Source organism: Pleuronectes platessa, chromosome 19, assembly GCF_947347685.1.
Source record: "Pleuronectes platessa chromosome 19, fPlePla1.1, whole genome shotgun sequence".
NCBI lineage: Eukaryota > Metazoa > Chordata > Actinopteri > Pleuronectiformes > Pleuronectidae > Pleuronectes > Pleuronectes platessa.
This window is the reverse complement of record NC_070644.1, coordinates 19,490,140-19,503,659: the sequence shown is the minus strand read 5'-3', so window position 1 is coordinate 19,503,659 and position 13,520 is coordinate 19,490,140. Positions and strand designations below refer to the sequence as shown.

The 13,520-nt window shown below is 46.5% G+C and overlaps 3 protein-coding genes across 3 annotated transcripts; 1 reads left to right on the top strand and 2 right to left on the bottom strand.

Annotated features, from left to right (window-relative positions):
* Nucleotides 1–917: 917 nt before the first annotated feature.
* On the bottom strand, nucleotides 918–2,238 carry LOC128424890 (atrial natriuretic peptide receptor 2). Its single transcript, XM_053411326.1, has one exon. It carries the CDS (start codon nucleotides 1,687–1,689, stop codon nucleotides 952–954), a length of 738 nt encoding a protein of 245 aa, XP_053267301.1. The 5' UTR covers nucleotides 1,690–2,238; the 3' UTR covers nucleotides 918–951.
* Nucleotides 2,239–3,545: 1,307 nt separating this feature from the next.
* alad (aminolevulinate dehydratase) lies at nucleotides 3,546–7,906 on the bottom strand. The gene is made up of 12 exons (XM_053411110.1): nucleotides 7,829–7,906; nucleotides 6,451–6,576; nucleotides 6,244–6,294; nucleotides 5,771–5,867; nucleotides 5,518–5,653; nucleotides 5,349–5,432; nucleotides 4,876–4,964; nucleotides 4,708–4,763; nucleotides 4,545–4,632; nucleotides 4,369–4,455; nucleotides 4,149–4,278; nucleotides 3,546–4,014 (listed from the first exon to the last, which is right to left on the bottom strand). The coding sequence occupies exons 2-12, from the start codon at nucleotides 6,567–6,569 to the stop codon at nucleotides 3,956–3,958; spliced, it is 996 nt and encodes a 331-aa protein (XP_053267085.1). The 5' UTR covers nucleotides 6,570–6,576; nucleotides 7,829–7,906; the 3' UTR covers nucleotides 3,546–3,955.
* Nucleotides 7,907–9,032: 1,126 nt separating this feature from the next.
* On the top strand, nucleotides 9,033–11,979 carry tmem203 (transmembrane protein 203). The gene is made up of 2 exons (XM_053410973.1): nucleotides 9,033–9,169; nucleotides 9,522–11,979. Exon 2 carries the CDS (start codon nucleotides 9,733–9,735, stop codon nucleotides 10,147–10,149), a length of 417 nt encoding a protein of 138 aa, XP_053266948.1. The 5' UTR covers nucleotides 9,033–9,169; nucleotides 9,522–9,732; the 3' UTR covers nucleotides 10,150–11,979.
* The last annotated feature ends 1,541 nt before the right edge of the window (nucleotides 11,980–13,520 follow it).

The following is a 13,520-nucleotide window of genomic DNA, read 5'->3' as shown; positions in this document are numbered from 1 at the left end:
CCCTGTTTCCACTTAATTAAACGTAACAGCAGAGTGATGTTTAACTCTGTGTGGCTTATATGCTTCATTACTTAAATATAGAAACGAGTATGTTCGCTTGTTGCTGCTCCGCGACTTGGGAGAGAACTATTTTTAAATCTGAGGGATTTTAATGTCTTTCCGTATCATGTTGTTCCAGAAATTCAAACTCACACGTTTATTCCCCAATCGCTCCATCGAATAGAAATATTTAAAAATCAGTCGAGCGTCATTTTTACGCACATTTACGCACAGGAACTCAAATGAGATCCTGAGAAGTTCACATTTTCTTTAGGAACTTTGGCATCTGCACTTTGATTTAAAATGAACTTCTGTGCACGTTTTAAAGAAGTTTGGCTTCACAACACGAGTGAAGCAGATTCTGAACATCGCACAAACAAAAAGCCTGTTTTTGGCTGAGAGGGCACAACCTCAGTGTGTGATTGTTTGTGTGTGTGTGTGTGTGTGTGCGTGTGTGTGTGTGTGTCTGTGTGTGTGTTATAAACGCAGGTGGTGGTCTTCCTCGGGCAATAAACCAGCAGCCTAAACATTCCTCTGCGGAATCGCTCGGCTTCTCCCAGCACTTCCAGTCCAGCTCAGTCTGAATCTGACCTCATTCCCACTGCAGCGTTTCAGTCAAACACCTCCAAAAAACTCTACACATTCCTCACAACAGCCTTAAACACGCAGACACGTGCACTTCAATCCACAGACACACAACTAGAGGCTTCTTGGTGACAAATTGACTGAACTGTTCCCCGTGCGCATCATCCACTTCTCCAGCCCCAGATGCTGATCCGCTTTATTCTAACGAGGATGTCACAAATTGCAACAACAACAACAACAACAAGAACAACAAAACAAACACAACAACAATATGTCTACGTTTAGTTTGGAACAACACCAGATCTCGCTCCGTGACGCACAGGGTTTTTAAACTTTAAACGCCACTTTGGTTTCCACCAGCGTGAACTTACTTCTCCCGTGCTCCTTCATGAAGGCGATGAGGTCCTTGTAGTCCTTGTCGTCCTCGTACGGCTGCGCCTCCACCGTCACGTTCATCTCCTCCTTCAGGTTCAGGAAGATGCCCTCCGAGAGGAAGTAGTGCGGCCGGTCGTCCTGCCGCAGGTCGTGGAAGATCACCACGGCGCGGGACGTCCAGTTGAAATGCGTGTGCAGGACGTTGGCGAACTCCCCCAGCTTGGTGGTGGAGGGCCCGCTGCGCACGATGGTCCGGTACTCCTCCCGCTTGTCGAAGCCGAACGCGGGACCTCCAGCTGTGATCAGCGGGAGCTTCCAGTGGGACGCGAACCGGCCCACGGAGGCGAGCGGGTACACGCACCCGGGGCCGAAGAACGCGTCCGGGCGGATGTAGAGCTTCGCGTCCACGGCCACGACCTGCGCACGGCTCTCCGCACAGGAGCCGGCCACCGGGTCCTCGGTGCTGAAGTTGAGGATGTTGATGAACCGGCCGAGCAGCAGCCCGTGCTTCGCGTGCAGGTCCTCGTGCGCCATGAGGATGGCCGGGAAGACGCGCGGCAGAGCCCACGGGTACTTGTGGTGGTTGTCCGGCAGCATCACGGCCACGGTGATGTTACCTGAGCAGCCGGGCGGGAGGCAGCAGGAGAGCACCGCGAGCAGGCAGCATCCCAGCGCGCTTCTGCATCCCATCGCGCGTGCCAGCCGCGTGGAAGTCCCGGAGAGCGAGTACGGCCACGGAGGGCGCACCGTTAGGAGAGGAGTCACGGGCGGCTGTGGCACGCTCACACCAAACCATAAGTATCCGTCTCCCGCAGTTTCCCTGCTTCGCTCCCTCTTCTCAACTCACAGCAGGTCGTGCGTCATGATGTGGAGCCAGCCCGGCAGCGCCATGCGTAAAATCCAGGTGGAAAGGAGGTTCCTCGGGCGCAGCGCGGTCCTGGAGCCGCTGGTCTGTCTCAGAGTGATAACATCCATCCAGATGACGGCAACTTAAATCACAGCAGCCCACTGCTCTGCCCCCGCACGTCCCGCACTGCAAGAAGTGTCCACAGCGTCAATAAATCACCACCGAGTCCCGGAGACTTAGACGCATCTGGGTGCGTTCAGGTGATTCCACTGCACGTTTGGAATCTCCTGCCACTTTAAATTAAAGATCAGATTCATCTGCCTCCGAAAACAAGAACACACACAAAATACCAGTGCAAAGCAAAGCAACACAAACTGAATAACAAGTGGAAATTCAGTGCGTGACACTTTTTGCAGTGTGTAAATAAATCCAGTAACGCGGAGGTGAGTCGCCCCCTGGCGGTCACTCAACACGCGGGGAAGTTTCACAGGATCTGGGCCTGAAACAGTCTTTCCTGCAGTAAACATGCAGCAGCCTGTTGGTGGCGCTGTAGACTGACTGGCTGATCGGTGTGATTGGTGTGTATGTGAGTTACAGGACTGTTACCTTCGTTTCCTGTGGCGAACCTGTGGTGACCTTTGACCTGAGATATTGGAGGATGTGGGGTTTCTTTGCTGATTTGATGACTCAGCGATTTGAGCGATTCCTTCCATCCCACGAGTCATAAATAAAGTTTTTCAAATGCAGGTTTTGTTTAATCGATATTACAAGAGAATGTCACTGGCGATGTGCACAAGGTGGAATTTGTCTTTACACGTCTCTGCTCGATTACACCTGTCCCCCGGAGAGGTCAGAGGTCAGTGCCTTGCTCGGTGGCAGGACTCAAACCACCTCTTCCTCCAGACCGGCCTGTACACCCTTTGTTATCTGAACGTCCAGCTCTGTGCTGAGGGGATGAGGAGTGAGGGGACACACGAGGCCCTTGACTCGGATGCTTCCGGCTCTACGTGTAACAGCCTCAATGTCCCCCCTCAGGAATCGAACCCTCAACCCTCACAGACTTTACTGCTGGTCAGGGATTGAGTGGGAGAGGAATGAGAGAGGTTGGGGAATTTTTATTTTATATTTCAGCCAAGATGCTAACGGATATTTTACAGAGCGGACGAGAGGTGATTTCAAAACATTAATTTAGGCTTTATTTGGAAGAGATTCATTATTATGCCAAGATTAAAAAAGCAATAGAAGAAGAAACTCTTTATTCTGACATGAAAACCTTCTTCTAGTCGACACCAGGATCGGTTGCTTCACCGCTTCTTGTTTGTTTACTGGTCACGTGGCCGTTTGGTTTGTTTACAACACCGTGAACTGTGGCTTCTTATCGAGAAGGAACTCGAATCTCAGCTCGACATTTTCATATTTTGGCTCAATTCACTTTCAGTCAAACTCTATTTATCTTTATTATAAACTTTTTTTTTTCTTCCATGCAACGTTATTGGTGCGCTACTGCCCCCTGCAGTCAGTCACAGGTCAGTGAACACACTACTTCAAACGATTTAAAGTACAATAAACTTGTACTTAAATTAGCTAATTCTAGATTTTTACATTTGCAGCTTGTTTACACAGATAACAAGTTTTTATCAAATTGTTGTTTAAGTTTAGTTTTTTCAATTATCACACAAAGAACACACAGACACGAGTGTAGCTGGGAATGATATTTATTTATTCATTTGTTTCCCTCATCACTAGAAGCTTGTTTGGAGAAGTGTCACACGTTCACACATCAGACGTTTGTGTGAACTCACAACAGAGAAGTTTGATTATCATCACATTAGTTCAGGGAGTTGGCTCAGTTCATGTGAAGCTGATCCCAGTGACACAGGAGACGCCTCCTGCTGGAAAACAAGAACAAGAACCTGGAAGCTCCTCAGTGTTTAACTCTTAACCCTAAAAATATGAGAAGGAATAAAGCTACTGCACTTATTCCTTTTTATCCATATCTAACAAAACTAAGAATCATGGAGGCCTGAAGCTGAAGAGGCTGCTCGTCTTCATACATTCACTCATTCCCCTTCGTGCTCTTTGTTAACATGTGGTTCAGATCCTCGGTCTTCACTGCTTCAGCCAGGTGAGCAGCTGAGGGGCGAAGTAGGTGATGATGATGTCAGCACCTGAAATAAAACAACAATAAAGTCACATCACGGCTAGAAGGTCTTTTCATGTCAGTGTCCCCTGTCCTCAGGGCGTCCACACTGAGGACACGGAGTGAGACTTCCTTTGAACCACGGCTCCCCCCCCCCCTCACCTGCCCGGCGGAAGGAGGTCATGGCCTCCATCACAGCGGCCCGCAGGTCGAAGGCCCCGGCCTGCGCTCCGTGCCACATCATGGCGTACTCCCCCGACACGTTGTACACGGCCAGCGGGTGATTGGGGAACTGAACGGACACAAGGGAGAGAATTCACTTCTGGGATTTGTCTCTTTGTGGATCTGCTCCTCATTGACTCTGACTGATCTGGGTCCACACCTTGTCCTTGACTTCTCTCACAATGTCCAGATAAGGCAGACCTGGTTTCACCATCAGCATGTCGGCTCCTTCTCTCACGTCTCGCTCCTGCAGCACAGAAACCACAACGTCTCGCACAACCGTGTCAACACAACAGGGACAGCACACACACACAGCGGCCTCACAGGGGGACTCACCACAGCTCGGAGGGCGAGGCCTCTGGTTCCGGGAGGCAGCTGGTAGCAGCGTCTGTCCCCGAACGCGGGTTTGGACTGAGCAGCGTCTCTGTGGAGAAACACAGCAGGAGGCGTCAGCCTGTCCTCAAAGTTCGGTCTCGTGTTCGATTCCAGACTCACTCACCTGAAGGGCCCGTAATAACAAGAGGCAAACTTTGCACTGTAGCTCAGCACGGACACCTGCAGGAGAGACGCACACAAACATCAATGTGATGACATCGAGTGACAAAGTCAGGAAACATTGAGCGTAGTTTTTTCTTTTTTGTGGAGTTTGTCATTTTCAGTCGTTTACCTTGTTTCCCAAACCATTGGACAGCAGCGCTTGTTTTATAGCTCGGACTCTTCCATCCATCATATCAGACGGGGCGATGATGTGACAGCCTGAAGGAGACACACACACACATTATAATATTTAACAATAAGTTCAGCTTGAGTCTTGAATCTCTGGGTGAGATATTATTTGTGTGGATTTAACAAATCCTGAGATGCTGTGTCATCAAAAGCTGATCTTTTTATCAACTTTAATCAGTGATTCAGTTATGAAATAGTGTCTCTCATTATGGGCAAAATATTGTCTCAAATCCCGCCTCACGATTGAATTTCCCTTTTATTATGTAAAACTAAATCTTAGCTGGTCTTACGATAGTAAACGGAAAAGTACAAATACGTCCCTCCTCTTAAAAGATGGTTAAGATCCCGAAGCAGGGCTCCATGAAAAGAAGAAGAGTTGTGGTTCATGTTTGTCACGTGAGAAACTGAAGTTACCAGCGAGGGCGTAAGCCACGGCCACTTCCCCCAGACGCAGGCAGCTGGCGTCATTGTTCAGAGTGCCGTCCTCATTCAGGATTCCTGGAAAGACAAAAAAAACATGTGAAGCACATCGTCTTCTTCAGGTGAAAGAAACCGGAGGTGAAAGATCTGAGGAGGCACCGACCACAGTGTCCATGAGACGTGTAGGGACACAGGCAGACGTCACACGCCACCAGCAGCTCCGGGAACAGAGATCGGATTTTCTTCACGGCCAGGACGGCCGGCGTGTCGTCTTTGTCGGCGCCTGAACCTCGCTCGTCCTGACGGGGACGAGACAAGATGTCAAGAGAGAGTTCGGCTGTTTATCAGAATGTGAGAGAACCACAGCAGAGACAGAGACACGCGTCTGCCTGGACTGAATAATGGGTTTTACATACCTTTGCTATTTTTGCCGGAACACCGAACACCAGCACACATTTCAAGCCGTTCTCTACCAGCGGCTGTAGCAGCGCCTCCAGCTTGTTCACCCCGTATCTGTTCACGAGAGCACACACAAATATTGTAGAGTGAGAAAACACAAAAGGGTCTTTCAGGTCGTATTTTGATTTACACACAGAAAAAGTATCTAAAACTCTCTGGAGCATTTTGTTATACTTCTAAACATATTTCAGACTTCAAACTGAAATTCAAAAGCTTGAGTCTAAAGCCTTGAAGGTCAGTTGGCAGTTTGTTTAGAGAGGAAGAAAAGATTTGGTGGATTCTCTTCTTATCTGAGTCCAGGTCCAGTGTGGGACCGGCTCCACCCGGCCTGACGGCTGTTATCTCTGGTCCCCAGCCTCAGGGGGGGGGGGGGGAACCTGACAGTTAAGACTTGACTATGAGGGTCATGGATCATGGATGTCCCTCTCACCTGGCCTGTCCCGGCAGGCTGCCGATGGGCTCCACTGCGTCCTCACTGTCCCTGTGGGAGAGAACGAGAACCAGAGGTTGAGGGGGGGAGGTGGGAGTCCAGACAAGTAGAAATGTCAAAACACACACTGTACTTTACTTCTGGCTGCAGACTCATTTTTTCTACGACAGAAACTTGGATTCCACAAACAAAAGAATCTTGATTTACGTGATGAAGATGGGGTAGATGAGATTGTCGGCTCTCAAGTCCGCGGCGCAGGTCTGCCAGCACCGCAGCGTTGGGTGGAAGTACCCGCTGTGGAGGATGGACTCCGCCGGCGTCTGCATCTCTGCCCTGAAGTGAAAGAAGAGACGACCGGGGATGAAACAGAGAAAGAGACGCAGCGAGACGGGGGGGCAGGTCCCTTTTCACCCGGGAGGAGGTTAAACTACCGCTCTCACGCTCCAGTGCTTCGGCTCAGTCACCGTTCAAACTGACCAAGCATGCGTGACACGGCTTCTCCAAACAGCACCGGGGCTCTGACTCAGCAGAATAAGCATTTAAACTGGATAACAAACTTTTATTTTGGTAGTTCAGGACCATTTCCTCCACGAATATGTCTTCTACGTGACTCCACATTTATTTCTCCGCAGTAAAAAAGCTAATTTTCTTGAATTTCTTGAATAATTAACAACTTTTATGTAACAGACCCAGAAGTTGGGCTTTAATTCAATAATCTCTCGTTGACTGACTTTGCTGACTCAGTAGGAATCAGGTGGTTTCATCCTGTCGGCATTTCACAGATTCCTGTCGTCTGAACTAATCAACACAAATCAAGGGTTTGATCCCATGATGCAGGATCCAGGTCAACTTGAATTAATGACACCTGAATATTAGGATTAGGCAATAAAGCAAGTTCAATAACTATTTCAATAGACTTTTCAATTGAACAATATAATTCATCAATAATAATAATGTGACAAAAGTCTAATACACGTTGATATATTGTTAATTGAGCTTATAACACATAACGACTCAGATTTGTAAAAGGTTTTAAACTGTACTACAATAATTATTGTTATTATTACTAATATTACAACAGCTAGAGTCAGAAATAGGCTTTAGTAAGTAATAATATGAAAGAGGCAATCAACTTATAACAAATAATGCAAGTAATATATGCAGTGTAAAAACAATAAGTGTGGGAATTTGTCCAGTGAACGGATTGTACATGAACCATTGTATTAAACAGACAATATGAATATTAGTTTTCCTGTAAATGACATTTTCTCAAACCTGTCAACACGGAAATGAATGAGAACCCAAAGATCACGTGTCAGAGCCGAACAGCAGTAGAACAAATGGTTTCCTGGTTTGTTGTTTAAAAAGCTTGAAACACAAAAGTAATGATGACATCTGTGAATGTGTGAACGATCACATGTGTGTGTCTTGAGGGCTGCACGTCATTTAGTCACCTTGGCTCCTAACGAGGCCATGAAGAAGAGATTTAAACACAACAACACTGCGGTGGTTTGTTAAATTCGTGGTATTACAGTAAAAACACGTGGATAAAAACACGATAACTAGTTAAAATACACACATTTACCTTGTTGTGATGAAAACCTGCGACTTCTCACACAACTCACTTCGGTTTTCTTCTGTGGGTGGTGACGGTGGGTGGTGACGCAGCTACCGCCCACTAGCGGCTGGAGTCTGAACTACATGGCAAACTAGCGTATTGGTGCATTGCCGCCCCCTGCTGGCCTGGAGTGTGGAGCAGTATATCGTCAGCAAACTGAATTGAACTAAAGTCGTGTTATTTAATCCTGATTCTCTTTATGAGAAGAGTTTATTCCTTCAGGTCTCTGATATTTTGCTTTTCGTCTTTTAATCCTGATAATAATTCCCTTCTTTGTTCATTTTAATTATTTCACTCTTTCAATACATGAGTGACGGTTTGTGTTTTTTGTGTGTGTGTGTGTCATTTAATCCTTCATTTGACACATTCTGTGACAGGTCCTAGTTTTCTCTCCTCTGCTCCTCTCACCTGTATGTTTTTTTTAATTGTGTACAAATGTCTTCCTGTGTCATTTGAATCCCAGTTTTCTTTCCATGTTTTGTGACTTGTACTCGTAAATGAAAGATTTTATTCCTGCTTTGCATAATACACAATATACAACAGTTAGAAAGAATTAAAAGGAGACAGAGACGCGAAGTAGATTCACAACAACAAGACTATTCCTGTTGATGACATATCTGAGTGTTCAGTAACAATTGTTCTACAGAATTGGAAAATTAGGTGAAAGTTTTGAGGTTCTTTAATTCCGTGGGTTCAGGGTTCCAGGCACGAGCTGATTGTTAAAAAAGTAGTTTTTCTAAATTGTATTAATATTATAAGCTTTATTTATGTAGAACTTTTTAAAAACCAAGTTCACAAAGTGCTTTTGACCACAAGCAAGACAATTTAATTAAAGGTGAAAAGACAACAATAAAAACACAGTGAAAACACAACATCACATGAAAGCAAATCTATAAAAATGTTTTTTAAGAAGTAAACGAATAAACAATCTCCTCTGGTGGAAGCTGTTATTGATGTTCACAAATAAATAATAATAAAAATAATAAAGAGGAAACTATATTTTGTTGTAATTGAGAGAACATTTTTTTATTAACTCAATAGAATAAATTATATAATTTAGAAGACATCCTGGTCCATCTTCCAAACCAGCAGGTGGCGGTAATGCGCTAACTCGTTGTGAAACCCCAATGAAGAAGGAGAAGAAGAAGTCTTACCGGCCACAGTAGAATCCCGTTCTCCAAGTCTCGCGACATTTCCCCAGCGCGAGAGAAGGAGAGGCTGTGGAGGTGCGATGCTAACGGGCTGTTAGCTCAGTGTGGTGTTTACCCCCCGGACACATGGAGCAGGAGGGGGCCCACGGCTGTTGAGGTAAACAAACGTGCTGTTGCAGGGAGCCACGTGTCCGTCGGTGAGTCCAGATGCTGTGACGAGCACCGCTGCACATCTGGGGCAGGGGTTAGCTTCCATGCTAACAGAGGCTACACTGTGAATCACTGAGGAGCTGGAGCTGAACCGGTTTAAGTCCTCGACACCGGATTCAAGTGGGTTTGATGAAGCTAAACGTGGAACTGACAAGTCACTGTGATGTAGAGATGGAGGCTGGACTCCCTGTCTGTTCCCCAGGAGGACGTGGCGTGGGCCCTGTCCCCTCTGAGTTACTGTGTGTGGGTGTCAGCTCTTTTCCTAATGGTGTTGTTTTTGTGTGTTTGTTGTGAGTCAGTCTCCAGAGTGGCCGAGCTGCCATCAGCCCCAGCAACACCACCTCCCCGGGGCGGGTTTGAAGATGTAGCCACGAGAGAAGAGGGACGTCTTCACCACTTGTGCTCAGTGACGCCTCATCCCCCCCCCCCCCTTGCTGTCCCCGCTCTGGGGCCCGTGGAGCCCCTGAGTCAGACCGCCTCTGATTGAAGTCCCCCCCGCCACCCACCACCATGCTGTTCTCCCTGAGGGAACTGGTCCAGTGGCTGGGCTTCGCCACCTTCGAACTCTTCCTCCACCTGTTGGCCCTGCTCGTCTTCAGCATGCTGGTGGCCCTGCGAGCCGACATGTTCACGCCCTCGCTGAGCTGGTGGCTGGTCTTCGTCCCGCTGTTCGCCGCCGACGGCCTCAGCACCTACTTCACGGCCATCGTGTCCATCCGGCTGTACCAGGAGAACGAGAAGCGCCTGGCGGTGCTGCGGCTGCTGTGGGTGCTGACCGTGCTCAGCCTGAAGCTGGTGTGCGAGGTGCTGCTGTGTCAGAAGCTGGCCGAGCAGGAGCACGCCAGAGACCTGTGGTTCGGCCTCATCGTCTCTCCGCTGTTCATCCTGCTGCAGCTGCTCATGATCCGAGCGTGCCGCGTCAACTGAGGAGCGGCCGCTCACCGTCACCGGTCAGAGAGCAGTCCTCGTCTGCCTTTTGAGATTTAAATAACAGTGGTGTGATTCTACCTTTTGGTTTATCGGCACCTTAAAAACACAGCAACACTTTTATTGTTCACATACATGTCCCAGGTCACACCAGAATTGTGATCTGTGTTTCAAACAGCGATAAAGCTTATGATGCTTACTTAAGTTTAAATTGTTGTATTTTTAAAGAAGGAGCAGACGATCTATTTAGCGTCTTGCTGAAAGCGCCGTGTGGCCGAAAGTATGTGGACACCTTGTCTTTAAGCGTAGTGCACATCTGAACCAGGGAAGATTTCTCTTGTTTGGACCCCGTAGTTCCAATGAAAGGAAATCTAAGTATCCCAGAACACTGTGATCTTTTTGGACAATAGTTCCCTTCCAGCTTTGTAACTAACGTTTTGACTTCACAATGGTCCAGTGCACAAAGTCAAGTCCAAGTAGAAATCGGTTTTCTGTTGTCTGGTGTGGAAGAACCTGATTGTCCAGCACAGAATCCTCCTTGAATTACTGAAATCATCCACTGAAAGCAGAAGAGTGAAGGCTCTCATGTTCTACCTATGGTTTTAAAAGGAGAACATGTAAGAATAATAGAACGACCACATACTTTTGGCCCTGTAGAGCAGACACACATAAAATGGTATCCATCTCTACACTGAATGGAAGGAGACTGAAAGTAGACAACGTTTATCTCAATTGTTCTGAGCCCCTTTTCCGTCAGGATGGTTTGTGACTTGAGTTGTTGGAACACAAAGATTTGGAGAAGATGTCAGAGCAGTAACGGTGCATTTGGACTGTGGTAGTACCTAAACCATGACTGTGGTGCAGTCAAAGGTGGACACTGAGCCATGAGTGAAATTTGTACCAGATGCCCGATTTTATGTAGTAATACAAATGTGCACAGACCACAAATTCAATAAACGGAAGAAACCTCACGGCAGCACTGACACGGGCATTGGGGCAACTTCTAGTGGGTCGAAGAGCTGCTGCAGCGTTAGTGCTTTTGTCCCCAGAGGAAACCGTTGACTGAGACGTGATCTGATTTATTATCTCACGTCTCGCTCTGTTGCCCGTCACAGGAAGCGTCACTCGTGCTTTGTGCTCCCTCATTGCCTCGTTTGTCCGCTCCATCAAGACAAGACCCCGATGCAGAGGAACTGAATGAGATCTCCACTAGCAGTCAGCTGTGTGTACACGTCTTCCCTGGATATCGGTTTATTTTGTACAATATGTGACGTTTTCACCTCGTGTGTGTGTGTACCGCTCATATTTTGTATTATATTATGTATTTGTGCCTCGTTTTAAAGGTTCGGTGTGTAGAGCTTGGAGACATCTAGTGGTGAAGTTGCATGTTGCAGCTGAATACCCCTCATCTCACCCTCCCCTTCCAAATCATGAAAGAGAACCTGTGGAGGCCTTGAGGTGTCATAAAAAAACTCAAAAGGTTTAGTTTGTCCATTCTGGGCTACTGTATATAAACATGGTGGCCTCCGTAGAGAGGGCCCATAAAGTATTTAAAAATAAAAGCCAATTTGACGGGTGAAGAAAACAACAATTTAGATTAAACATACTAGTAGAAACATCACTATTATTATTTTATAGTCAATTTCTACCAGTAGACCCTTTCACCTAAATCTTCCACACTGAACCGTTAAGATATTTCTGGATGTGAAATTCTGTGTATTATGTATATGTAGATTCTTCTTTAGAATGAAATCACCATATCTTTTATTTATGTTATGGCATCGATGTTGTCCAACTGTATATACTTGTAAATAAATCATCAACATTTTATCACTGTTGTCTAATTAATTACTATTCTGTCGTCAGTGGGTCATAGTGTCTGTTGCTGCAGCTTCTGCCACCAGGAGGCACTGCTGGCGTCTTTCATGGGAATGAGAAACAAGGTAAAGCAACATACTGGTGTTTTTGTTTCCTATGAATTAACAGCTTCAAAATGATACCGTCTTTCATATTAATAATGATTGTTTTACACTGAGGAGCATGTAAATGTCATCTAGCTGAAATCCTGTGTAAACTCTGTGACCTAAAATAGTTTCATTTTGAAATACAATGCATCAATAAATATAATTTAAATATTATTAGCAGAGTATAAATATTTTAGGACATTTGAACCTTCCCCTTTAATCCCAGATATATCCTGATGGGCCCTTGTATCCCCCAGAAGCTCCCAAAACACAGATTATGCTTAAATGACCATCTCTCGAGCCTGGTTTAAAAATGAAACGATGCACCTTTGACTGGTCTATTTGTGCCTTTGTGTATTTCTCCTCCTCTGCACTCTCCAGCCAGTGCAGTTCTTAATTATGGCGTGGTGATGAATGTTTGATGAGGAGCAGTAATCTCCTGTAGTACCCAAGAATAGCCCTCTAAGTGCTGATTCATGCGCAGCAGGCTCCTCCTCAGCTCATGTGTTTGCAGCAGCAGGATTAGCAGCAGGTGGCTTCACCGACAAATGCTGAGTGAGCCGTGGCCAGTCGGTGAGCCACCACCCGGCACTGAGACTCAGCACCTGCCAGCAAAACACATTGTATGGTTGCAGTATCACCGGATGTGGGTCAGGCAGTGATGGGGCACATCTGGCCAGACAGAATCAACATGAGCTTAAAGTGGCCACTTGTAATATAGCAAATGTGGCCCAAATATCCCCAAACACAAATGTGGGGCCATTTTGGGCAAACGTGTGGTGGACTTGGCAAGGTGCAATCTGGATGTGAACCTAAAGTGGCTAATGTGGTGAATAGCACCTCTTGGCAGACATGCGGTATTACTGTGGATTACTTGTGTCGCAGGTTTGGCAAACGCTCTACGCAGTATGTGGGTCGGATGTGGGTCAGATCTGGGCCAAATCTGGGCCAAGACAGTTTTGTTATGTGGATGTGAGTTTGAAAGGAAAACAATGAATTTGAAAATATAAATAAATGAGTATACTTCTTATACTACTTATAACTACTATATACTACTTATAACAGTAATTAAATCTTGTTAACCTTTCACAATGAATAGTTTGATTATTCAGAATGAGAGTGAACAATACTGACGAGAAATCTACATTTAATAATTTGTTAAAAGGTAAATATAAATAATATGAAATTGGCGGATTGTACTTGAACATAGCACTTTAGATTGACGGGCCGTCCTCCTCCCAGTCAACAATAGAAACGGGAGTGGCACAGAGGGAGGGGGCGTGTTCATGAGACACAGTGACCAATCAGGGATCGCGGTGGGACGACCCCGGCTGCTCGTGCTGCAGCGGAGAGGCGGAGCCGCGTTCAGGGGCCGTGCGGAGAGAGGTAGCGGAGGCAGAGGAGAGA